The sequence below is a fragment of the Meleagris gallopavo genome, chromosome 7, assembly GCF_905368555.1.
Source record: "Meleagris gallopavo chromosome 7, MGAL_WU_HG_1.1, whole genome shotgun sequence".
Lineage (NCBI taxonomy): Eukaryota > Metazoa > Chordata > Aves > Galliformes > Phasianidae > Meleagris > Meleagris gallopavo.
In genome coordinates, this window is record NC_139410.1 from 30,042,054 (window position 1) to 30,066,613 (window position 24,560).

The window sequence follows — 24,560 nt, forward strand, 5'->3', positions numbered from 1 at the left end:
GGCATGGAACAATGCTAGCACAGACTGCCTCACTTCTTGTGCTGCTTGGCAATTTGCCCCTAACTTCTTTGCCAAGCAGGAATTGATCTTCTACCACCTCAAGGAACAGCTGCAGGGTTAGAAAACAATCTTTCACCTTCCCAATCTTTAGTAGCTTTGTTACCAACTGCCACAATGCTGGTCAGGTCTGATGGTGTTACTCAGCTCTGTCCTGTTTTTCATGGAATATTTAGAAACACTTTTCTATGATTCATTAAATTTGTACTCAATGGGAATTTAATGGTACCAAACATCAATCTGTCATTAAGTATCTGAAGCCATTCATTCTTCTGAAGGAGCATTCTTATCATGGAAAGATCACAAATCATTCTTTTGATCCCATAAATAAGTTAGGCAGCTTCCACAAAAAATCATTTTTGAGGAACTTTCTTCTAATTTAGACTTCAGTATTCCGATACTCTATCAGGACTAGCAAAAGAGATTGCAGGAAACTACTTTTATTTTCCCTAGTTACAGATCCTAGCTGACACTGCAGACTGCATTTACATTCTATTAAATCTCCCACTGAACGATAATAAATCTTTCCTCTAAAATTTGAGTTTTTCTTTTCAGAGCTCAGGGAAATGCAGTCATTCTTTTACCATTTATATGTTTCATTAAAAAATGATCTGAGGACAAAGAGTCTGGAAGTACATTTTACTCACCTTGGCATACAGAGAAGATGGATTATACTTAACAGTTCTTTGATGCATAATCTTCAATGGCAGAAGATACAGAGATCTGATGAAAAACCTTCATCTGGGATTCAGCGACAGATCCAGTTCTGCAGTAGATCTCATTATCTCAGCACTGCACCTAACTTAGATATGGCTCAGAGATCTCTCCAGAAAGTCAGAGCTTGCAGTACAACCATTAAAAGCCACTTTCCCATAGCAGTTCCTGGAAGGCATAATGCTCTTGCCTACTTTCATGATATTTGTCAGACTATCCTCCTTCCTCTACAATTTATGTCTAGCAAAAAATACCAGCTGGTTATTTCTGGTCACTTCTTTGACTAAGCACTGACTAATCTGCTTCCTCATACTCTTTTCTTTCCTCTTTTTATGCACATCCAGAGAGCACAAGACAGTAACAGGTCATACAGGAAAGTCACAAATACATACGACCTCTTTTTCTGAGAAGGTTGATTTGCAAATGAAAGTTAATGTTTTATTTAAAGTTACCTTGCCTTCCTCAGTCTCCAGATATTTGGCTTCCATCTTTGCCAAAGATTTATCATAATTCTTATTTGAACAAAACTAATTCCACCCAGTTGCACTGCCCTTTTAATACAAAATAAAAAAGTCTTCCTATCTTTCAATTGGAATAATTGGAACCAATTGACAATACAGTGGCTAGACAGGATATCAAAATCTAAGTACGTAAATCAGAGATCAGAACTGCAGACCTTTATTTCTCAGTACCATTGTCCCAATGGAAAAAAAGAAGAAAAAAAAAAGTATTTTTAGCTATTTTTGTTTTAGTCTAATATCTGTGTAACATTTTCAGTCAGCTACAATAATGGACTGACCAAACCACAGAGATTATTTTGCAGTGTGCCAGAAATGCATCTACCAGCACACTGGAAAAGCAGAGCAGTTTGACAGAGGGTAATGGGTACCTATCACGTTTACTTACAGTGATAAATAATATTTTCAAATGAAAGATTAGATTAACTTATCAAACTGCATTTTTCACAAGATTAGTATTAACTTGCCTCTTCTTAAAAACTGTCATAGCATGTAAGAAATGAGAGTTACAAGACAATTAGTTTTGTGATCTTGTTGGTGGATTTTCAGAAGTGTCCTTTCCTTAACACTGGATGGGTAACCTTAAAAGAGGCAGTGCTACCTGTTGAAACACCACCCTTTCTTATCCCAACTTTCTCCACTACCACTCCATATAGCCCCTCAAGCCTCTCAGAAGCACTCGTTTCCCATCATCACCACCAGTGCATCACTAGTGTTGGCAACCAGTCAATCAACAGTATTTCTACTGGAACGTGGCAAAGACCTGCTGGGAGCTATACATGATAGCTGCTTGTAAGGAAGCAGGTATTGCTCTTGTGATTATTTGTGATTATTCCTATATATAAGTTCTTCCTACAGCTCTCCAGGCAAAGGATTTCTCAACCCTTGACCAGGACTTGCTTGGATTTGTTCATCTGTGTCCTCAGCAAGCTTTGAGACAATGATGCAAAAGAATAACCTCCAACACATACTGAAACAAGTTGAGTCATCTTCAGCAAGTTGGAAATAAAAATCTGTATTCAAAAAGTATTAAAACGTAACTGGCTTCAGACCTCCAGCAAAAGGAACACTGCTACTGATAAATCACAGTGAGTAGGAGCTACGAGGTGAGCACCAAGCCCTACCAAAGCAGAACAGTTATGTTATCTAGAAATTGATATCAGGAACAAGTTCACATTTTGATGTCTACTAAGTTAAAGTACATTAATATTTGAAAATTTCTGGCAGAAGAAAACAGACCAGAAAATATATAAATCTATTTTTAATATGACGTAGGATTTATATAAGGCAGTAGATGCTAATAACTGTTACAATTGTTTAGGACTAGATATTGCCCTGCTCTATTTCACAGCTTTGCACAAAAAAAATCCTCTAAATCTCAGCAAAGACAGACAGGAGGACAGGGGACAGACTTGCAATTGTGATTTTTACACTAAATAGCTTAGCATGCTTGAGGGTTCCTCATTCTTTATGAAATGATTTTACAGCTCTAGCTTTCCCTGAATATCAGGACTGAAGTTTAATTCCTGGAGATCATCTTCTCTCAGCAGGAAGGAGTCACCATTTAGATCCAGGAATCATTACATTTCAAAAAGGAACAGGGTCTTAAAGGTTAGCATTTAAAAATGAACTCAGTTGTTTCAATAAACATCCACCACAGCAACAATTTTTAAATTTTGTGTACATTAAAATATATAGATACAATCCCATCCTGTATCTACACTACCTGGATTTCACAGGCCTCTGTCACAATTTGCTCAGTAAAAAAATGTCATGACGCGTGAAGCACTGCAGATTTTAGACCTACACTTCAACAGTTATCAGTCTTGAACTTGACACCCATATGCTATTTTCTCCTACCAAGAAAGTCACTTGGAGTTTTGTATGCCTAAAAAAAGACAGGCCCTTTTACTTGCTTCTCATTTCATTTTCAGTGAATGAAAGCTATATTTTGCTGTTTTGAAGTACAGTCTGACCTGTACAAAAGGCTATCTTTTGCCAGTGCTGCAGAGGTAATTGATTTTTTGTCCTTTACATCTTACATATAATATAATATAGGACCAAGCTCTGTTTTCAACTGTATTGATGCAACTATGAGGACAACAGGGCGACATAAGTGTCGTCATCATCAGAACTTTGCCTGGAGAATGTAAGCTTCTTCATTAACACTTCTGGGAGTCTACAGTCCTGAAGCACCTGTCTATTCGTAGCTGATGTAATTAACTGCCCTGAGAAATGAAAAATGAGGAATTTGCATACTATCACACAATAGTTCTACTCTGTATTTAGCCCCTTTATTTGGTTTTAAGTTTCTGAATGGTGTTGTCTTAAAACGTAACTTTCTGAAAGCACACTCAGACTTTCAGGAGTGAGAAATGCAATTCTGTACAGCTCCCAGAAGAGAAAACACTAAGACTTCCCATGTCATTGGGGATCCTGGGGAATTCTGCTCAGGTACACAGCTGACACACTGTTACACAGGTCTGAGCTCAGAATGCTCAGCGCTTTTCCAAAATTCAGTGACCTTCAAAGAATGTTGAATCGGATAACCAAAATAAAGAGCCTCAGAGTCATGAGCCTTTATCTACATTTTCTGTTAGCACTATTACTCACAGCTGTGCCCAGAGAATGCTATTGTGCAAACATGAGGGAAAGTCCTCATATGTTTAACTTCTCAAGCAACATTAGGAATAGGTCACTGAGAAAATGATACATTCGTTAGTAAATTAACATAGTCACCCCCATCTCAGTTGTATAGGCAGCATGCCTGAGATGAGAAATGAGGCATTACACCAAAACATCCACATCTGAGCATCCAGAGCACAACATCTTCACTTGCTCAGTTTGTCCCACGTAACTCCATTTTCACTGTATCAGAATAACATAACAGGGGAGAAGAATCAGCAAACACGTGCTACAAGGAGACAAAATGTGATCTGATGGCTCAGTTTAGTTGTCTGAATGAAAAAAGTGGGCCTGGATCCAGACTTTCTAACCTTTGTAGGCATTTGAACATAGAGAATCTGAACTAGCATGAGCCATCTGAACTGTGAGGAATTTCTAACTCCAAGCTTCTTTTCCCCTGCGTTTCAAGCAATGTTCTTCTCTAATTTCAGTACATGTAAGTTTGCTTTAATAAAATAACTTCCTGGTTTCTGACAGTTCCTTCCTCAGCATTTTGCAAATAGCCCAGTGTCAGCTTTTCCAGTGATGCATTCACTTGCAGAGCCTATTCACACTGGGATAGGCTGGCTGCAAGTTCCTTCCCTTCTTGACAGCCACCCTTCACAAAGCAGGCATACATTCTACATCGAGCTCTGACTACGAATCTACCCAACCTCTGACTACAAAGAGGGCTTTCAGTGCAGAGTTTCATCTGTACATTGTTTTGATATATTGATATGACTGCTCCATTCATTGGGAAACAATTTTATCAATTTCAGTTAATCAAATCAAGAAGATGAATGAACAGAATGCGTTCTGTGAATCACAAGTCTAAACTGGACAAGAAATACCAGAGAGAATGTGAGCTTGTCTTCTGCTTTTGTAGCGTTATCAGAGATTAGGTCTTTGGGTAGAAACTAAACTAGAACAGCAAAAGCCATATTTGTGTATTTTTCAGAATTAGACTTTAGTACCAGGAATGTCAAGACACAAAGAATAACATTTCAAAACACAGAAATTTCATTCCACCTGTAGCAATCCTTCATTCTCTATTGTAACACTGAAACAAGGCTCACTATGAACTTACAGTACTGCAGCTACAGAAAGAAGTTATAGTTATTACAAAATGATTTAGATTGCACCATTATAGTACACACAAATATGCATTAAAAGTGTTTTATTATGCTAACATTCTTCTCTTAGGTTACTGTATATCAGAAAGACATAATTATATCAACATGATTACTCCATTACTTACTTGGGCTGCTGAGCAACAAGCCAACATTCATCTTTGTAATTTTTATCATGCTTAGGCTCCATTTCTGACTACATATTTGAAAGGATCAAAATCCACTCTTGATGATAATTCCACAAGCAGATATTTCAGGCAATACAGAAATGAAAAGTGAAATCAACTGATCTGTCAGGCATTGCTCAGTATCTGAACATAAACATATTGCACAAAACCCACAAATGTCAGAATATGCATAACTGATCCTAAGCAAGCCTAACTTACAGCCACTGTAGACAACATCATAAGGTTCTGCTGACAACAACAGTTTTACAAACTGAAGTATTTAAGGACTTCACAGAAGCCTTGTGCAACTACATGCTGGCAAGTGATACCTTCAGCAACATCCAGAGCTGAAGGGATCACAATTACAGTGATCCAGTGCAGGTGTTGTGTTTAGAGATAGGAAAGCAGTCTTTAGAGACTGCTGAAGCTTCCAAGTGGTCTTTTAAAAGTACAGCATTTCTGTGGTAAAATTAAGTATATTAAATGCCTGATGGCAAGAGATCTTCTCAGTCAGTTAAAGGAAAACCCTGATTTATTATGGAAATTCTACTTCTCAATGTTAGTGAACAAAAGATAGCAGTTTCATTTTTCCTTAAGCAGTCATTTTGTTCCAGACCCAACTAGATTAATTCAACCTCTTAAATGCTGAGAACAAACCCAACTTTGATGCATACATCAACAATTCCCCTCCTCCCTTCCAGTACTTAAACCCACAAAATAGCCCATATTGGAAAGAACAAATTCCATACACCTGTTCTGAGGCAATTATAAAACACATATGTAAGAATATCATCATTTTAATTTATAGACACTTAACTCCCAAAATAAAACACATTCAATAATTTGCTTCCTATCCTCCTCAGTTACCAAAAAGTTGCCACCAGCATATCCCCACAGGAATATAGCAAGCACCATTGGGTTCTAAAGAGCAGCAGAAATACGTCATGAAAAGACCCACAGAGACCCAAATGAGACCTGCTGTCCAGCAGCCATCCTGCTCTTTCATACAGCACTGTACTCAATGTAGAAATTCTGGTCAGGTCTTTTTAAGAGTAAGCCTTATACAGAGGGGCAGGCCATTAGAAACAGAATGAAATCTAGTTAGAAGTACTTGGTTGAACCAGGAGATTTCTGAACCATCTCCCCATCCTGCACGCACACCATGCAACAAGCACTGTTCCCCTTAGAATTTTTCCTACTCTTCAGGTCCTCCATTTCCTCATTTGCATCTATCAAGTAATTTAGTTCCCTAGCCAGCTATCTTTATTACTTCAACTGCAGCTGCAAATGCAGTGTTGTAAGTTACATTAGAAGAAAGTATTTTAAGGCCTATGAAAGTAAAAACCACTTATTTACTTAAAGACTTTTTATGGAAATCATAAAGAGTAGTGAGAATACAGTCAGTGCTGCAAGAGAACAGACAGTGCAGTCACACAATCAGCACAGCAGGCCCCCATTTTTCACAGAACTACAACATCAGGGATACATTGCTAACACCTTACCATTACAGACAAGAGGAAAAAAGGAAATGGGATGCTTTAAATAGCAGGTGTTTGCAAAGAACTGCCAGTGTCAGACACCCCAAAGTGACAACTCGTCATTTATATCAAACAGGACACAACTCTGGTAAGCTGGCATGCCTCCCAAACCAAGGATTGGCTAGAGGAACCTGCTAAGGGACACTAAAAAGGATGAGCTCAGCCAATGTAAAACAATAAATTGAGTAGAACTGCAAAAATGACATGGGGAAAACAAAATGATGAACCACTATATTTTCTTCAAATATTAAAAAGTTTTAATGTTAAGAATGTCAGAAATCCTAACAATACTTCAGCTGCTTCCTCCTCTGTTCTTCACAAATTCAGCCCCATCAGATCACAAGAAAAGATTCAAAAAATCAGTCTGCTATTAACAGCTGACTTCAGCAGTTCAATGACCATCCACTCCAATTGAACATGCAGTGTCAGTGCATGCAGCAGAGACTACCTTCTTTATTGTTAGGTTGTTTTTCCTGAGTTTATTTTTGTGAGTTTCTAAAGGCTATCATTGCCACAAATAAGTAAAACAGAAAATAAAAAGCTTCATACAGCCTAATTTTTTTTAAATATCTTTTTAAAAGAAACTGAGTGTTTTATTGCCCATTTTGTACTTATATTTTGTAACTCTGACAAAAACTTAAAATAAAATCAAGCCATTTCTCAATATTCCCTAAGATTGTTTTGTTCTAAAACATAGTTTCCTCAGTACAAAAGACAGACTGGAGCCTTTTCATTCAGCTGTCCTTCTTTGTTGTTAACATTCAAATTCTTTTTATAGTATTAGATTTTGTTCTCAAGTGTTCCTGCTCTTTTCTCTGGTTTTTGAATCAAGCTATTGTACCTGAATTTCTATAAAAATTGCTCCAAGTAATATACGTTGAGTTTTCAGAGACCATTTGGTCAGATTCTAATAATGTCTCCTGGGAGCTGACACCAACTTCTAGCAGCAGGTCGAACGCTGTAGATTAGGATAATAAAACACATGCTGCTGCAGCTTCAAAAACAAACAAAAACCACAACAAAAAAGCAAGTCTGCCTTTATCAAGCTGAAGAATCATGGGGTTTTTTGAGTTTTTTCCCCCCTCTTTTAAGTAGAGAACGTATCATTGCAAACATTTTGATCCAGGTTCCAAAATTGCTTTTGTTTTTATGACAATTTAGTGCATTTTTTGCACTAAACTATATCTTTATTTAGACAATGCAGTATTTCTTTCCTGTTTTGAAATACAAGAAATATATTTTTCAAAGTAAAGATGTTTTGGTTCAATGTGTTGGGTTCTTTTTTGTGAATTCTTTGTGTAAAGACAAAATAGACAAAATGTCCTGAGAATTATAGAAAACCACCAGCTTAACAAGAGTCTGGTATTGTTCCTCCATGTTAACACTGTCTTAGAGTACCTGCCAGTGTAAGAAAAACTATGTATTTCCCCCTTATAATTCATTAATATTTCTTATACTGTTGCAACTATGAATCCCAGGTGGATTAAAGCTTATTTGACCTCTTTGGTTAAAGGCAATTCAGTGCATAATGATTTTTTACTCTACTCCGTAAAATGAACAATTTCATATGCATAAATGCTAACAGGAATCAACACCTCCTGTTTCTTTCTCTGACCTTCAACAACCTTGTTCTTTGCAGAAAAAAACCAACAGTTTTACTAATTCATAAGCACTCTGCAGACACAGGCAGCCCAGAGAGAAATCTTTTCAGCAGTCACAAAGAAAAGAAACATGAGAAAGCTTCCATAAAGATTTTGAGAGAAATTCTGAGAACCCAAAAGAATAGAAGGAAAAAAAAAATACAAAAAAAAAAAAAAAAAAGAGAAAAGAAAAAGAAAGAGGTGTGAAGATTTAAAATATTCCCAATACTCACTGAAAGCAGCCACTGCAAGAGCCAGTGTGACAATAATGGAGACCCAGGAAACCCACAATGCCTTCTTTCTGTAGCTTTGAGCTTCATGAGGTTTTAGCCTTGTACTGCTTTCTAGTAAACCTGATAAGCAATAAGCAAAGAGGGTATGAACAATACATTGCTCTTTTTAAAGGCACAGCTGTGTTAGTTCAGACCTAAATCTCACATTCACACTCTATATTACTTTTAGAATCAATAGAGAATCAAACCCTCCTCACATGATCATGGTTAGGTGAATGAAGCCATCAAAAATGTACGAGTAAGCAAGCAAAGCACACATAAGCCGTTTTGGTTTCACAAAGAATGCAAAGCTTGCACCTTAGTGCAACTGTACAAGAGCACTGCAACTGTACAGCAGTGAATAGAAATTCACATTACTGTTTTCCATCTTTACATCCACACAATGAAGGGCCCAATGCTACACTCACTGAAATCAAAAATCATTTCAGGAATTCAGGACCCTGAACATGATTAACATGGAGAAAAATGCAGGTCTGACAGTCTCTGAGAAGTAACCTGAGAAGGAAATACTGTGAGCATACTGCTCATCAAAGTAGAAGCAGGCACTCTTTAGAATCAAATTCGAAAAGACCCCTTGAAGCACAGTCCCACATAGCAAGAATACAACTCCAACCAGAAGCTGCATTAGGGACTGACTGAAGAACAATTCTGGCCTTGCTGCAATCGGGGTAAAAGTCTGCTAACAGAAGCAAACAGGACTGCTTTTTCTCATTACTGATGCTTTCAATTTGTGGAATTTTTTTTTCCCCACTTGTCTTAAATAGCAGAAAAAGTTAAAAAATAAAATAAAATTGCTTTAATTGGCTTTTGTTCTCTCAGCCTGGGTTTTAAGCCACTTTCTGAGATGCATTCATAACCGAACAGGCTTGTCTTTTGTTTATCCCATCCAGATTCTTTCCTGCTTAAGATACTTATTTCAGTTAAAACACACAAACGCTTCTTTTTCACCAGCAAGTTCCAACTCAAATCTGCTCAGCTGGCAAGAGAAGGTGCAACGATTTTTAACTTTCTTAATAAATTACTCCAGGAATTGTGGGTGGCTTTTCTCAGATGACTATCTTGCCTGCCCCCAGCGTACACAACACCAGTTTAACAATGCAGTCTTTCATCTGGTCTCACACCTTAGGCAAGGCTAGAGAACAGGAGCGCAGGCGGACAAAGCAGCAGATTACAATCTAACAGCTGAAGCTGGTAATATTCTCACCTTCCCCAGCTTTATCTCCAGTCTTTCTCTGATGGCTATTGCTGCTTTGAGGGTGGGGACAAGCGATCTGCTTACGGGTGTACTCCTGAATCTACATCATACTTAACTCAGTTCATTAATGTTACCAGATATTAATTTCAACTGACCGTAATATGCTGGCTGTAAACTGCATTGGTTTTGGAATCAATGCAGAAGTGAATCAGCCGTCTCTGCCTCAGGGGCAGCACGTGTCAGTGAGGGGCAGGCGTCCAAGGGTAGGAACAATTTCAGCCACCAGATTTTATTCTGCCATTTCAAGCCTGTCAGAATGACCAGTTCTAATCCAAGTCTTGATGGTCACATTCACTCCCTCTTGGAAAAATGTTTTACACTTTTTTATTCCTGCAAGGAAAGTGGATAGAGTTTCTCTATGAGAGTCCAGAAAGAAACTGGGAGAATTTAATTTAATGCTGTTCCTGTATTTTCAGAAAGCTTAAAATACTGCCTGCCTTTTGTACTTTGTACACCCTGCCCTCTTTATGAACAAAAAATGAAGGCCTATTATGAAACAATCTTTGCTTCTTACTATATGAGTTCTTCATCTAATACTTGAAATCTACCAGATGACAACTCTGAAAGGTCTGAGTCCCTTACAGTACTGCACAGCCTTTCTTACATAGTCTGCTTTCACTTGTGCAAAGGAATGTATCTATCTCCATTTTTGCAACGTTTCACCCATATTTTGTCAGTATATATAACAATACTCAGTTTAATTGCTATCTGATATGAGGTCATTAACAACAGATCTTGAAATAAAGAATTAATTTCTACTAATGTAATCATGCAGAGTGCACCTTCTTATGTTTATGGTATTTTTCCCCTTCTCCCCTCTCCCCAGTTCAAAAATTCTAAATTAAGGCCCAAATCTCGTTGGAATGCAAACAAGGTGGTTACCCTAAGCCAATTCTGAGTATCAAGACTTCAAATTTGAAATAAACACAGAAGAGAATGGCAGACATCCTCACCTGGTTCATTCTTTAAAGACATCCTACAGTTCATGGCTACTGCTCACTATTACCTGGGAAGACCAACATATACAGTTGATAATTACAAATCAAATAGTATCCTAATTAAATTGAGAAAGGAATAATAAGCCCCATGGCTAGCATAGAACTCCTGATTACTATTCATGTGTCAAGCACATGTCCAGTATGACAGAGACTGCAATCCTTATAAAACAGAACCACTTCTGCCGTGTGTGTGTGTGTGTGTCTTTCTCTCTCAAAATGGCTGGTATATTCTAGCTATCGGAGAGGTGATCCCTTCCTTCCTATAAGAATTCAAATACATTTACCATATTTAACATTTTCATCCCTTAGAAAGATTGTATTGTTCTTAGGAGTGTCCTAGGGGATGGCATGAAATAATACAAACTCATTCACATCGCTGCCAAACCCATAGCATGATTCGCATAATACAGATCAACAACAGCTCGTTATTTTACACACAACAAATTCAGAAAGTAAACCTCCATAATTTTTTTTCCATTGACCATAAGAAAACAAATTTTAAGCAACCATTGGAGGCTGAAAGATACTCTTTCAGTATAATCTGCATTGCAACAAAAATGAAAAGCTAATATCTACTGCTAAGATTCCTCCACCCTAAAATTAACATATTGGATGTTTTTACTACCAATATTTTATTTCACACACAGACATCCCTGAGGTAAAGAAGAGATCATGAGCTGGTTAAACCCACTGGATTTTTTTTTTTCCAGTACCTTCCTATATTAGCAGATTTTCTTAAAAAAAAAAAAAAAAAAAAAAAATCAAAAGGAGAAAAAACCTGCCTAACAGTTGCAGAACACAAGCTTGGCATATTTGTGAAGCAATTCTAGGATATTCTTTACCATATGCTGACTTACCAGAAGTACTTTTCTGTTTGGCTAAGAGATCATTTTAAAATGTCAAGACAGAATTTGTGGAAGAGATAAGGCAAACACAAAATTGTTCATCTAAGACATTAGAAGACCCCATCTGAAAAATTATCACTCATTCTGGATCTGCATCTTAGAGAGCAAATATCTTGTTCTAAAATTTGAGGTTATTTTTTATTTTTAGCAAACATTGAAGTATCGTCTCTATAACTGGATCTGCTATGATTCATAGGAAAGGATCATTAGAAAAAGTACAGTCTAAAAGGACAGACTGTAACAATTTCAATATGGACAACCTGCAAAAAGCATACCAGGATTTCCTCTATAATGACTAGGAATTGTGTTTGTAGATGGAATTCGTGACTATAGGAAAAGTGATGAGAAAAAGATACTGCAAAGGCCACTGAGAGAGTGTGAACACAGAAAAAGAAATAGAATCAGCAGCTTTAGTCTCTTCTCACTCCAAGGAAGAGATAAGGCTATGTATATCAGATTCTACCTTATAGGAACTCATTCATACCAAGATGGCCAGCTTTCATCTTTAGCTCTGTCATACTGGGCACAAATTAAGAATTTCTGCACTCAAACATCCATGTTTGAACCCCAACCAAAATCTCTGGTGCTCACAATCTAGAATAGAACCAAAGCCTCAAAGTGCCCCGAGTCAAGATGTCTGCCCTCCACCACTGGATGCCACAGACAGGTACCCCTGGGAAGTGGATGCCCCCAGCCCCAGTGTGACTGAAACCTGCCAGGAAGATGGTGACTGCTCTTCCCCACTGCTGCCCTACTTTACGCCTAGGAGATGTAAGCAAGCACAACAGGAGTTTGGAGAGCTGGGGAAGGAATGGGAGATACGGGTTACGTGTATGATGGGAACATGGAAGTGACTTTGGGATGCTTAAAGAAAAAAAAATAAAGGGGGGGAAGGGAGGGGGGAAATGCAAAAGAGATGCTAAGCCTTGTACGTGAAATAAAAATGGAGACAAACTGCGTGAAACGGGAGCCTGGAGGCGTTATGAAGGCATTACGGAGGAGGGTTACAACGGCAGCTGGCAGCGCTCCCAGGGGGCAGCAGGTAAGCCAAGAGCCACGCATGCAGGGAACGGCGTCCAAAATCAGCGCCTTTAAGGCTAAAAGCTAACTGACACGGTTTGGAAGCCGGCAGCTTTCCATCCCTGGTCAGACAGCCGGGTAAATAATAAAATAACAACAGTTTCGTGGGGCAGGGGTAGCGCAAGTGCCACGACGGGACCGCAGCGCCCTGCCCGCCCCGCTCCCCTCACAGCTGAGCGGCTCTTCCCGCGCAGCGCCGCGGCTGAGGGCAGGCAGGCAAGTTTCGGTCGAGGTGGGAACGGCTACAAAGGGAGTTTATAAAAATATCTCGGAAAGGGAAAGCCCAGGATACGTTGGAGGCAGGTTGATAAGCGGATGCCGGCTCGGAGGGACCCAGGGACGGAGCAGGGAGGTGATGGGGATCGCCCCGAGGGAACCGTGCGAGGCGCTCACCTCTGTCCTCCGGCCCCTCGCCGAACTGCCCGCTCTCCCCGATCCGCAGCTGCTCCTGCTGTTGCTGCTGCTCCCGAGGAGGCACGGGCGGGCTGCTCCCGGGGGGCTGCACGATGGCGGGGTCCGGAGTGCTGTCCAGGGCGGCTGCGGGCGGCTCCATGGCTCGTGGGAATCGGGCGGCGGCTGCGGAGCGAGGAGCGAGCGGAGCATCCAGCCCGGGTGCGAGCCCGGAGGGAGGAGGAGACTCCGGCTCAGAGCATCGGGGAGATGAGGAGCGAACAAACTCCTCCAGCCGCTCCCCACGGCCGCCTCATCGCTAACCTCGCCGCCGCCGGGGGTGGGGGGGCAGGTGGGAGAGCGGTGCCGCCTCCCCGCGCCTCCCGTCCCCTCCCCGCCCCAGGGAGCGGCGCTCCACCGGCGGGAACGGCGCGCGGCCCCGCGAGGAGCGGCGCGCGAGGGGCCGTCCCGTGCGGCGGGGCTGCCTCGAGGCGGGCGGGAATTGCGTCTGTGGGCATCGGCCAGGAAGGGCTGCGATGAGCCGCCCTGGGGGGCTGCTTGCCCTTCGGAATCCGCAGGTGGTCCAGCACCGTGGGCGTAATTAAGGCGGTCTGCCGAGTCGGTCCCTTGGGTGAAGGCTGAGGGCCGCGTTGCCACGTGCCCGCTCGGCCCTCCGGAGCGATTTTTCACCACGCACGCCCTTCTCTAGACCCCACAAGGCAGAAATTTTGTTGTACTGACTGTCCTTTGTTAACAACGTTAGGCTAAAACCTGCCCTAAAAGGTACAGCGGTCTCGTAGAAGGGTGAGGTTGGAGCTGGAGACCTGCCGGCACCCGGAGGTGCTCCCAGTTCACTCAGCTGCCATTCCCAGGACTGTGGAACAGAGGGGAAAAAATAAAAGCCTTGGGAGAATAGAAGTGGAAAAAATAGAAAGTGTTACTGATAGATCCCTGCCAGAACTGTTATCATCTTCTTCTCTGCTGGTTTCTAATGACTAAATCGAGAGGTGCAAATAAACAGAAGCGATTTCCATGCTAGCATAGCTCCCAGTTGTGTGTGCGGTAGCATGCAGATAAATTTTGGAACTGCACTGTGCTTGGACTTGCATCTAGGAAAATACCAGAAGGCCATTAGGCACTGCAGCCCAAGTACTCCACTGATATATATATGTACGTAATCTCTATTACGTTAAATGAAGATGAGGTTGTCTTTCTGTCTTCACAAATCAGCAGGTTTGGGGAGTATGGAAAGGCCGGGGGAAACTAATAGTTACGCAAATGTATGAATATGATTTTATAAACTGTCAATCTTGCCTTAAAAAGGAAAGTTTTTGCGATGCTTTAAGGAATGCCAATTTGGGAATGGCTCATGGAACATCACAATGGCTTAATGGCTGAGATTTCTTTGAAACGCCTCTCGATCCTGTATGGCAATCTTCAAAATCAATTGCATATATAGTTTAAAATATTACTTGAAAAATTAAATATGAGTAAATGCTAAAGAAAGTGACATCAGTTGCTACTTTAGAAACTGGCTGGCATTCAGGTAACTGTATAGAATGGGGTTGGCTGTCATGGTGAGAGGCTGGTGTTTGCTCTTTGCATAATCTCTTGATTCCTTTGTGTACGGTTTGCTGTGCCTAGGAAATATTTTTTGAAGTCTTCAGGCCCCTTCCATCTTCACCCTTAGCTATCCCACCCTGCTTTATGATCCTAGGGCTCTCGCTCTACTAGGTAGATCTACATAAATACAAATATAAAAAATACCTAGGGTATTTTTCTTTTCCCTCATATAATGGATGCTATAGACTATTTGTTCTTACTGTCAAAAGAGTTTCTCATCTGCATAAGCTAACACAAGTGAGTTATTTTGAGGGAAATGTTTTTTGAGTTTGGGCTTAGTTCGGAGAGGTTGGAAACTATTGATTGAAAATGTTGTTTTTGTTTTTTTTTCCTTAATAGGCAAATTATTCACAAAGGTTTGGTGACATTTGAACCTCCAAGATATGAGGAAAGATCTGCAAGTGTACGCATGCAAGATATGAATGAAAAGTAGAAAATGCCTTTTATTTTTTCAAAGTAATTGTCACTTCTCTCTGTCACTTAAAATGTGTTTGTAAAGAAACAAAGATCCTTAAATGAGCAGAACCAGTTTTGTAGCCTGGTGAGAGACAAGGGATTGGAGCCAGATCTTCTTTCAGGATCTGGCAAGGATACAAATGCTTCTGGGAGGTATGCTTCCATGTAGAGTTCATACAGTCCCTTGAAATTGCTGCAATGGGTTTAATGCCCCCTAACTATTGCAGGATCCTTTCTCTTCTAGGGAGATGTGTCCATTCCTTGCATCAATGGGAGACAAACTAGCAACTCTCATCGAACAATACCTCCTTTCTGTAAGTCTCCCTAAGCTACTTTAGCATTTTTATAACTTATAGAAATGGTCCCAAGACAAAAGTGCCTGGAGATTCCTAATTCAGCTTCTTTACAAGGAAGTGAAAGCAGTAGGTTTCCAAATGATCTGAGGGGAAAAAACAAGGTGCCAAGAAGACCTCACCACAGTTTTCAACTTTCATATATCCCTTCTTTTTTTAGATGTTCTCAACTGCTGTTCTTACTGACTGGCAGGGTCTGCAGCTGTCTCTGGATAAATGCTATAGTGTTCATGCTACAGCAAAGAATATGAGGCTTGCAATGAATATTAGTGTTTTTTTTTTTTTAATTACTCTATTCAGTACTTTGTAACATGGCCTCCTGAGAAAGGATGTACTCAGCCTTTTACAAATACAAAGTTGCTACTTTAAGCAGCTCCACAATAGAGTGGCTTTCAGATCAGGCAATTATTTATATAAGCTAACTATGAAAAATCAGAAAGACTACCATGCCTTAGAAGCTGGAAACTGCTTTCCTTTCCAGCATTGCCTGCTATGTCTCATGACAGCTCCTTCACCAAAGTATATTCCATTGGATGTAGAAGTAGAGTTTGGGGTTTAAAGGCCTGAGTGATTTTCCAGCCCTGTTGTACTTCTTGTGTAGCAAGTGCGTACACAAAGATAATTAAGAGAAAAAGGCCTGACCATAATAATTATATAATATTATTTCTTGGCCCCTCAACTATCCCTCTGATGGGTATGAACAGCAACAAGAACAAAGTAAAGGAACCATTTCCCTGGGTTCAGTCTGGGTAGACTGATACTATGCCAAATGCTGCAGCTGCTGCAAGATTTATACACACTTACAGAATTTTGTTCTCTGCAGGAACCACCTGCAATTTCCATAGCATTTTGGCTTCCATAAAAAGGTAGCTCCAAAAAAAATGGAGCTCTCTTGCACCACAGCAACCAGAAAAAAATGATGAGATCTGTTTGTCATCATCTGGATTGTCTGTGGTCTGGTTTTGCTGAGGTTTGTGGTGGTGGTTTGTACTTTTTTCCTTTCTAACCCTCCTCCTTCTTTCTTCTGAATAAAGGAAGAAATCACTCTCAGATTTGAGATTTTTCCTTCAGGCCCACTCTACCTCCCAGCATCCACAGAATTTGTTATATTTGACAAAATTTGTATTAGGCCCATCTATTTTTTCTTTTCCAAGGTAGACATTCTCCTGAGGAAATAAGCACTCTTTTGGCAGCACAGTAGTCTCTCTTCCTGAGTCATAGCCCCTTTGTTTCACTCAAACATTTTTCCCATACTACCATCAACACCTATTATGACACAACAAAGAGTACCACAGTGCAAAAAAGGAAAAAAGAATATGGGGTTACTGTATCATGTAGAGTGAGAGTGGAACTAATGGGTGACAATAGTGAAATATGTCCTTGTCTTTCAGTCAGCACCGTACGAGTGCAGAACATCTCTTATTCCTTTTCAATCTGTGTAGAGTTTAGAAGCATTGCATTGTTATTTGTTATTCTGAAAATTGTGGACTTTTTGCTTCATCTTCTTGTTAGCACTACTGACACAAATGCTTTCACCTGTGTATAATCAACAAATATACAGGTGTTATAATTACAAAATAAACAAGAGTTTGGCTAAGCAGGTCATTATACCAAAAAGAAAATAGATAAGAGTGCTTATCCTTGTCCTGGGCTCACTGTAAAACTCCAAAGGAGAGATCTCCAAAACAGATCCTTCCCTACTGGCAGTCAGCTCTTAAATGGGTCTAAGAGAGGTGCAGCCAGGCTACACCCCTTCCAGCAGCACAGGTGATTTGCCTTCACCTGTTCTCCCAGGGCTGACTCAGCGCTCACCTCAGGTGATCAATCAGAGGTTCAGGCCCTGATTAAGCAGTTCCCATACACCTGAAATAACAGAACACTGTGGTGTGCCCAGAAGCTTCTGAGAAGAAAGTTTTCTTGATTTCATTAACATTAATTAGTCAATATTCCATGTTGACCAACATCTTGAGTGCAGCACTTAAACTGGGAGCCCTCTTGCACATTAGGAAAGAGCTGGTCAGCCTGCCTACTGATTACGTTTAGTATATTTAAAGACATAAGAGAAATACAATTCTGTTACCATTAGCCATTTCGTGTTCAGGTCCTTATTTCATAGACATCCTAAACACAAAAATGGCCTTTTTCTGGCAGTGTTAGCCAGGAAGGTTTTTTCATTTGGTCTAGCAGAGGCCTTATGCCTGACATTTGAAAGAAAATGTTCACTTCTTACTTCTATCAATGTGCCCTTCATGGAACCACAGCAGGAGGTAACAGCATCCTCATTCAGTTGTGTACATGAAATGGTAAGGTACTTCACATCGTTCTCACCATTTAGCCACTTTCTCTACTAAAACTAACAGATGAAATACGTCTCTTAAATATAGAATCTAGAGGATTTCATTATTAAACAGACTTCTTTTAATGAAAATAGTATTTTCTTTTTATAGATAATTCACTGTGTTGTGCAGTACTTACTTCCATAGTTTTAGTCTGATTATTAGCTTGGATCAAATATAATCAGAATGTTGTTTTGAGAAAAGAATTTGATAATTCAATAACTTCCTTCAGGCTATGAAAGAGAGCCTATAATATGATTCCCAGGGAATACAGCGTGTATGACCTTGGTAAGTAATTGACGACACCTCACATAAGCACCTACTCTTCTATATGATGTTGCAGGATCATATTTGCAAAAAATGCCCAAGCTAGTAGGAGCCACCAGCATTAATAAAAGCCATTGTCGCAACAAAGGAGGCAGGAAAACACAGCATGCGATATATGTCATCTTGCAGTAACGAAAAGCTCTTGAAACAGATTCTTCACAGCAGTCATTTTCATCTTAACACTATTTTAAAAGCTGTTTTAAATTGGAGTTAAAATTTCTGTGTAAATATGGGAAACCAAAAGGTTTTCCTACAAAACCAAAACTTACCATTTTGTTCAGATAAATGCTGTTCAGTCCTCAAAGATTGTGTGCCTCCATTCCCAACTATGTTACATCGCTGAAGACACTTTGTTTCCAGTGAATGCAGTGAAACTGACTCGGCAGTAGTAGTAGTGTTTCATTGACAATATCCACAAGAGTACAAGAGTGGTGGAAAAGAAAGGGAACTGAATTTTAAAGAGGAGACAACCTGATTTTTAATTGATAGTTTTCCTTTTTTGCTGCTAAGTTTCAGTTGTATTATTTTTTTCTCTAATAACTTCTGATGAATCTAGAGCTTCTTATGCTATGGAGAGAGATTTCTTCTTCCAGTGAGATTCTAAGCACAGCCTAATAAATGACGTGAGTATCAGCAGATGAGATTTCATTTGTGCATCAAGGAACAGAAGAATAGAAAACTAGGAAATTCCCAGGGAGTAGAATCATTAAAATTTTCTAATAAACTTATTCAATGACTCATAATTTCTTCATTATAATTCATTCATCGTAATGACTAGACATTTCCAACATATGTGCATAACTCCAGCATCTTTCACAATTTTCCATTAAGTTTATATGCTTAAACCCCAGGTGAAGTGAACCACAGAAACCACAAAATGTTTTTATTATATACAGATTGGATCTGCTGTCCTATTTCCAAAGCAATGCCCATTCCTTCTGACATGCCTGCCTACTGAGATCTTTTCCCACCATGTCAGACATAAATTTTAAGAGTTTTGTATACAAAGATAAACACATTTGTTTCCTATTCAATGTAGACCCACAGGTTTATTAAAAATGTATAGCTTATATTTCTAACCTTATGCATCAGAAAATATTTTTTAAAACATGATAATACCCACCTTGGAGGTAAGAATTTTATGAGAAAAGGGACCAGCTGCATTTAATTATGGGATTCACCTGTGCCAGAAAATAAATGTGTTGTGTTTTATGCATAATGGTATTCAACCCACACTATTTGCTTTCCCAGTCTTTTGAACTCTCCACATTGTGACTTGGATTAAAATCTTATTCTTTGGCACGTAGTGTCATCTGCAATTTATTTTTTTTTTAACCAAAAGACAATGTACGTATTTGAGGAAATACCTTTTCGCTTATCTATACCAAGGTAATAGTATGATGTTTATGTATTGTTTTGAATACCTGATCCACATTGTTTAGGAAATTGGAAAAGTATAGCTTACACTGTTCTTATGCCAAGTAAATTGTAAATAGAGTTCTGTTCATCCACACTTGATTATTTATCTGGGATGATTATAGAAAACGGCAATTGCCATTTGGAGTTGGAAATGTGAGTTTTTTAACATCTGCCACAATAAAACTGTCCCATAACCAAAAAGGAAGAGGGAGGTGCCAGTCACATAATTGAGTCAGATTATGACAAAATTCATTTTCTGCCTTTTTTGGATTTGTAAAGCTGTCAATGGTGCCCTAAAATTAAAGGGCTGTGCAATTGCGTAGTAACAAAAACAGCTTTTCCTTCTTCACTATCAAGACTACCTGAATTTTCAATATCAGGATTCAGCTACACTTCAATAGACATAGATGTTTAATTTAATTTTCACACTGTTCTATTGGAAAGCTTGTACACACCCAGACATTTCAAGCCTGTAAGATACTTTTTTACCATTATTATTATTACCAATGTCTGTTTTCAATCTTCAGTAGAACTTTTGTCCTTTTTCCCTTCCTTGAGAAACTATCTCAGTATTCTTTTCATAACTAAGGGGAAAAAATGAACAGAATTGTAAGAATAGATTACCTGGGGCAATGGTCAAAAGCTGTGGCTTCAGAGGTTAAAAATGGACATACCAAATACTCTTCACTGTAATCTTCGTGCAGCAATAGAAGAGTTTACTGAGAGGTTGTGGAATCTTCCTCACTGAAGGATTTCTAAATTCAGCTAGAAAAAATCCACTTACATCCACATTTGACCATGTGTAGGGGAGCTAATAATCCTCCTCAGGGAGAGCTGAACTAAGCAATCTCCACTGACTACTTCCTGTCTACATTTGTAGGATTCAAATAATATTAAGATCAAGGGTTTCATAAGCTTTTACCTAGGAAATTCCAAGTTGAACAGTATCAAAACAGATTGATGCAAAATGTGCAGAGGTTTGGAGACTGATTTAATTCATCAATAAATGTCAGGTGCTATGCTTTTATGAAGGATAAAACTCTGATGGCTCCCATCAGAACTCCTCTTCCACTGTTCCCTTCATGTTGATTTTAGAAAGGTTATTATTGGAGTATATTACTTATCTGATACAAGTAGCTTCTCTTGGCCACTTATTCTACTTATGACCTGCCTATTTCCTTTAGATTGAATAAATTTGATTTTTAGGCACTTTTTCACTATCTTCTTTCTGACTTTTATTTGTTTATGGGCACAGAAAAGTGACCTCATAATTCTGCAGATGATCATTCAATCTGGAACTCTCCAGAACCACAGGTTTTTCAGCAACTTCTTTGAATTCTGTCCCTTTACCAGCTTGAAATGGGTGTCATTTTATTGATCAAGAAATTCAATCCTTAAGTAAAATTAGAACAGAAAATCAAGATACTTCGAAGGTCTGTTTCATGTCCTACAATCATTGTGTATACAAGTTCACTGAGACCAAGATTTGCATATCTTGCATTTAGGGATTAAACATATTCGGAGTATATTTAAATTCGGTGAAGATCTTTTATTATGGGGGTTTTGAAAATTAAGCTATAGTTCTTTTGCTTTAAATTTAAATCAGTATGAAAACTGACAAGTGGTTGTGACATTAATTAGACTTACATTTCATGGGATATCTAGACAAACTTTCTGCATCCATATTTGTTGATTTTTCCACTAGATGGCATTATGCATTAACTGCAAATCAATTTATGAACTGCCCTGCAATTGAAAATGCTAAAGATTTAACAAAAATAAGAAAGAATCTATAGTGCTTTCTTCAGTCATGTGTATGAGTGAGGGATCTGTGGCTTAAAGACAGTTTGACCTACTTCTACTTAGGAGTAACCCAATCCATCCTTAATTCATCAAATATGGATTTAGTCAAAGCAATAAAGGAAGCCAGCCATGGCAACAATATCTGATCCTGTGTGTGATGCACCTTTTAGAATAAAACTCTCAGCCTTTTCTTCATTTAACATTTGAAGAGTGACTTCAGCGGTGCAAATTGCTTCCTTTCTAGCTGCATGGCTTCAGCTGAAGTAGTAGGAAGTGTCCAGTGTAAATCTGCAGTGCAGAAGATGGCTTTTAAATGAAGAGCTTTATATGAGTTGTTTCGGTTTGGTTTTTTGCTATTTCTATCAGCTAATTCAGGGTTGATTATCAGAATAATTTATCACTGCAAGTGTAAATATAGAAAAGCTCTTGTTGCCCCCACCCAGGTGAAATGAACTGTGATCCCTTCCTGTGCACCACGATATGGTTCTCGAGAGTGATGTTTCTAAAACATAAAGTCCTAACTTATGAAGCACCATCTGCTGTGGGGCAAAGGTTTAACAGCTTCAAAAGAACTGACCAGTGGGATTTTGCCTTAATACTGAATTTTGCAGTGACCAGTCAAGGAGAAACCAGCTGTCCCAGCAGCATGAAAGCAATGGCAAGGATTTAGTGTGTGAGAAGCAAGTGTTGTCTAGGGTACAATTCCCTGCATTCTATATTCTGAGCTGATTTTTCTACTGGTTCTTTATGTAGCATATAAGAGGCTCCAAGCTAGAAATGGGTAGCTAATTTAATTTGTCATGTTGAATCAGTTACTGTTTTTGAAATTTTAAATAATAAGTAAAAAGGTCTGAGATGAAACAATTTTGTTGGTCTGAGCCAATAATGGAAAAGTAAGAAAAGCCAAGAAAACACCAAAAAATTAGCCTAGTTTTGAATAGCTATCCATCTTTCCCCCAGCACTAACCTTCTCTTTCTTCATCCTCCAGCTCATGTTGAAGCAGCCAAAATCTGCTACTGGGTGCATTTCCGTATCACGGAACCATAGCAGATGCTAATGCTGGTGTCAGTAACTGTCATCTCCTGTCATGCTGAGCTACAGTGCCATTTTCTTATTCCCACTTATTCAGGCTCATTCTCTGCTCTTGTGAGTTACATTTCCATGGGGACTTTGAATTTCTGCAGTTCTTGGCTCAGATGGAGGTGCCACTAACTGGGAAGGGCAACCCAGCTCTACCCCTCTAATTCCCTACTGGTGGAGCAGATATATCACAGAACTTTTCTACCCTTAAAGGCAGAGGCACAAGGTCATTGACAGAGCAGGGAAGGGAACAAGGCCAGGATCTCACAACAGTACTAACATTCCTGTATTTAGTTTTACTTGCTTTCAAATACTTGTGGAATTACAATAGGATCCTGCAATAGGATCTGTACTTTTAGCCAGTGAACAATGGCCAGGCCGTGAAGGCAAGAAAAAATAGGAGCCACTGCTTGGCAAGTGGCTCAGTAGGAGATCCCGTTTCCTTCATGAAAGCAGAGCTCCTGACAAACTCATACCTCTGCGTCTACCTAATGGTAAATAGATATTGATGTCAGAGCACTATAGTTTCTGGTCATCAAACGGCAAAATATAGTTGTGGTGTGCATGGATTTTATCTTAAAAAAAAAACAAACCAAAACAAAAACATTAGAAGAGGAAGTAAAAGGGAAGGAAATAAGAAGTTTTCATGCAGGGCCCATCTTCACGTGGTAGCCCTCCTCTGTTTTCCTATCCAGCTCCCTTTAAACCAGTGAGCCTCTTTGGAAGAGACAGTTCAGTTCCACTGAGCTGGTGTAACTGCTTTCCTTTTATCACTTGAAATGAAGGGACTGAATGTTGGTTTTTGTTAGTTAATAATACCAGAAAGTAATTATTTTCATTAATTTTATAAGCATATCTAATTTGTTATTGGATCTGAAAATTAAGGGCTTCGCAAACAGTATAAAATCTTATTGCTAACAAGCAGATTTTCTTAAGAAAAATATTAGTGACAGGGCCTCCCCTTAACACTTGTCTGTGTTAAGCATGTATTGAAAATCAGCACTATATTTGAAATCCTATATATTTGGACCCAAGTGGTGGTGTTCCATGCCTCCAGGAAATTTTACTATATCCAGTTGTTTAGGAACATACCACGGAGATGAGCAAATGTGTTAGAAGAACAACTATTCTGAAACATCTACTTTTTTGTTCCTAAAAATGCTGTCTAACTAGAGACAAAAGAACAATGAGAGACAAACAGTGAATTATATAAACGCGTAAAACATTCACTACAACTTCTCAGTGCTCAGCAGCAGGAGTTCAGCCCAATTGTACTTTGACATTGCAGCCCCAGCCATAATCAGACAGCAGCAGCTTGCGTCACTTACCACAGGAAAATCCATTCCAGTCAATATTAAAGAAGTGCTCTCTGTGAATATTGCAGCCACTCGTTGGTGCTCTGCTTAATGCACTGCGAATTGCAACCAGTGGCACTTGCAATGAGTTGCACAAACGCTATTGACAAATTTATGATTTATAACGTGAAGTTTTGTGAGGCACTGTGCTGACGTGGCCAATCATACATTGTCATGGTAGACAGACAACCCAAAAACTCTAAATTGCCTTTGTGTTTAATTACTGAATTTCAGAAAAAGTTTACCTCCAATTCCTCATTTAAGTTGATCTGTCATTGCAGTGGCTCAAAATTATTCTTTGATCTGAAACCATCCCTTAACAGATTTCCTGGCGACTAAAGTGGGCTTTTTGTTGAGTTTAAATGATTAATTCTAACAGAGTTATTCTGTTATTCTTAGATCCTGTAAAAGTTGATGTGAAATAGAAGGTTGTGATAAGTGGCAATGCTTTGAAAGGC

General features: G+C 39.3%; 2 protein-coding genes across 6 annotated transcripts in view; one reads left to right on the forward strand and one right to left on the reverse strand.

The window, feature by feature from the left end:
- The window catches only part of TMEM163 (transmembrane protein 163), an 83,978-nt gene extending 69,780 nt beyond the window's left edge, over positions 1-14,198 (reverse strand). Inside the window, exons 1-3 of one of the 4 annotated variants that reach the window (XM_085228778.1) lie at positions 13,353-13,473; positions 10,930-10,982; positions 8,662-8,781 (exon numbers count right to left, since the gene is read on the reverse strand). In XM_085228778.1, coding sequence (XP_085084904.1) covers positions 8,662-8,781; positions 10,930-10,963 — 154 coding nt within the window. In that variant the 5' untranslated portion in view covers positions 10,964-10,982; positions 13,353-13,473. Of the gene's footprint in view, positions 1-8,661; positions 8,782-10,929; positions 10,983-13,352 lie in introns of all 4 variants that reach the window. The other 3 variants (XM_085228776.1, XM_085228775.1, XM_085228777.1) reach the window with 3 other exon arrangements.
- Positions 13,066-24,560, forward strand: part of ACMSD (aminocarboxymuconate semialdehyde decarboxylase) — a 38,534-nt gene continuing 27,039 nt past the window's right edge. Inside the window, exons 1-2 of one of the 2 annotated variants that reach the window (XM_085228773.1) lie at positions 13,066-13,179; positions 15,677-15,742. In XM_085228773.1, coding sequence (XP_085084899.1) covers positions 15,677-15,742 — 66 coding nt within the window. In that variant the 5' untranslated portion in view covers positions 13,066-13,179. Of the gene's footprint in view, positions 13,180-15,317; positions 15,582-15,672; positions 15,743-24,560 lie in introns of those variants that run through there. The other variant, XM_085228772.1, reaches the window with a different exon arrangement.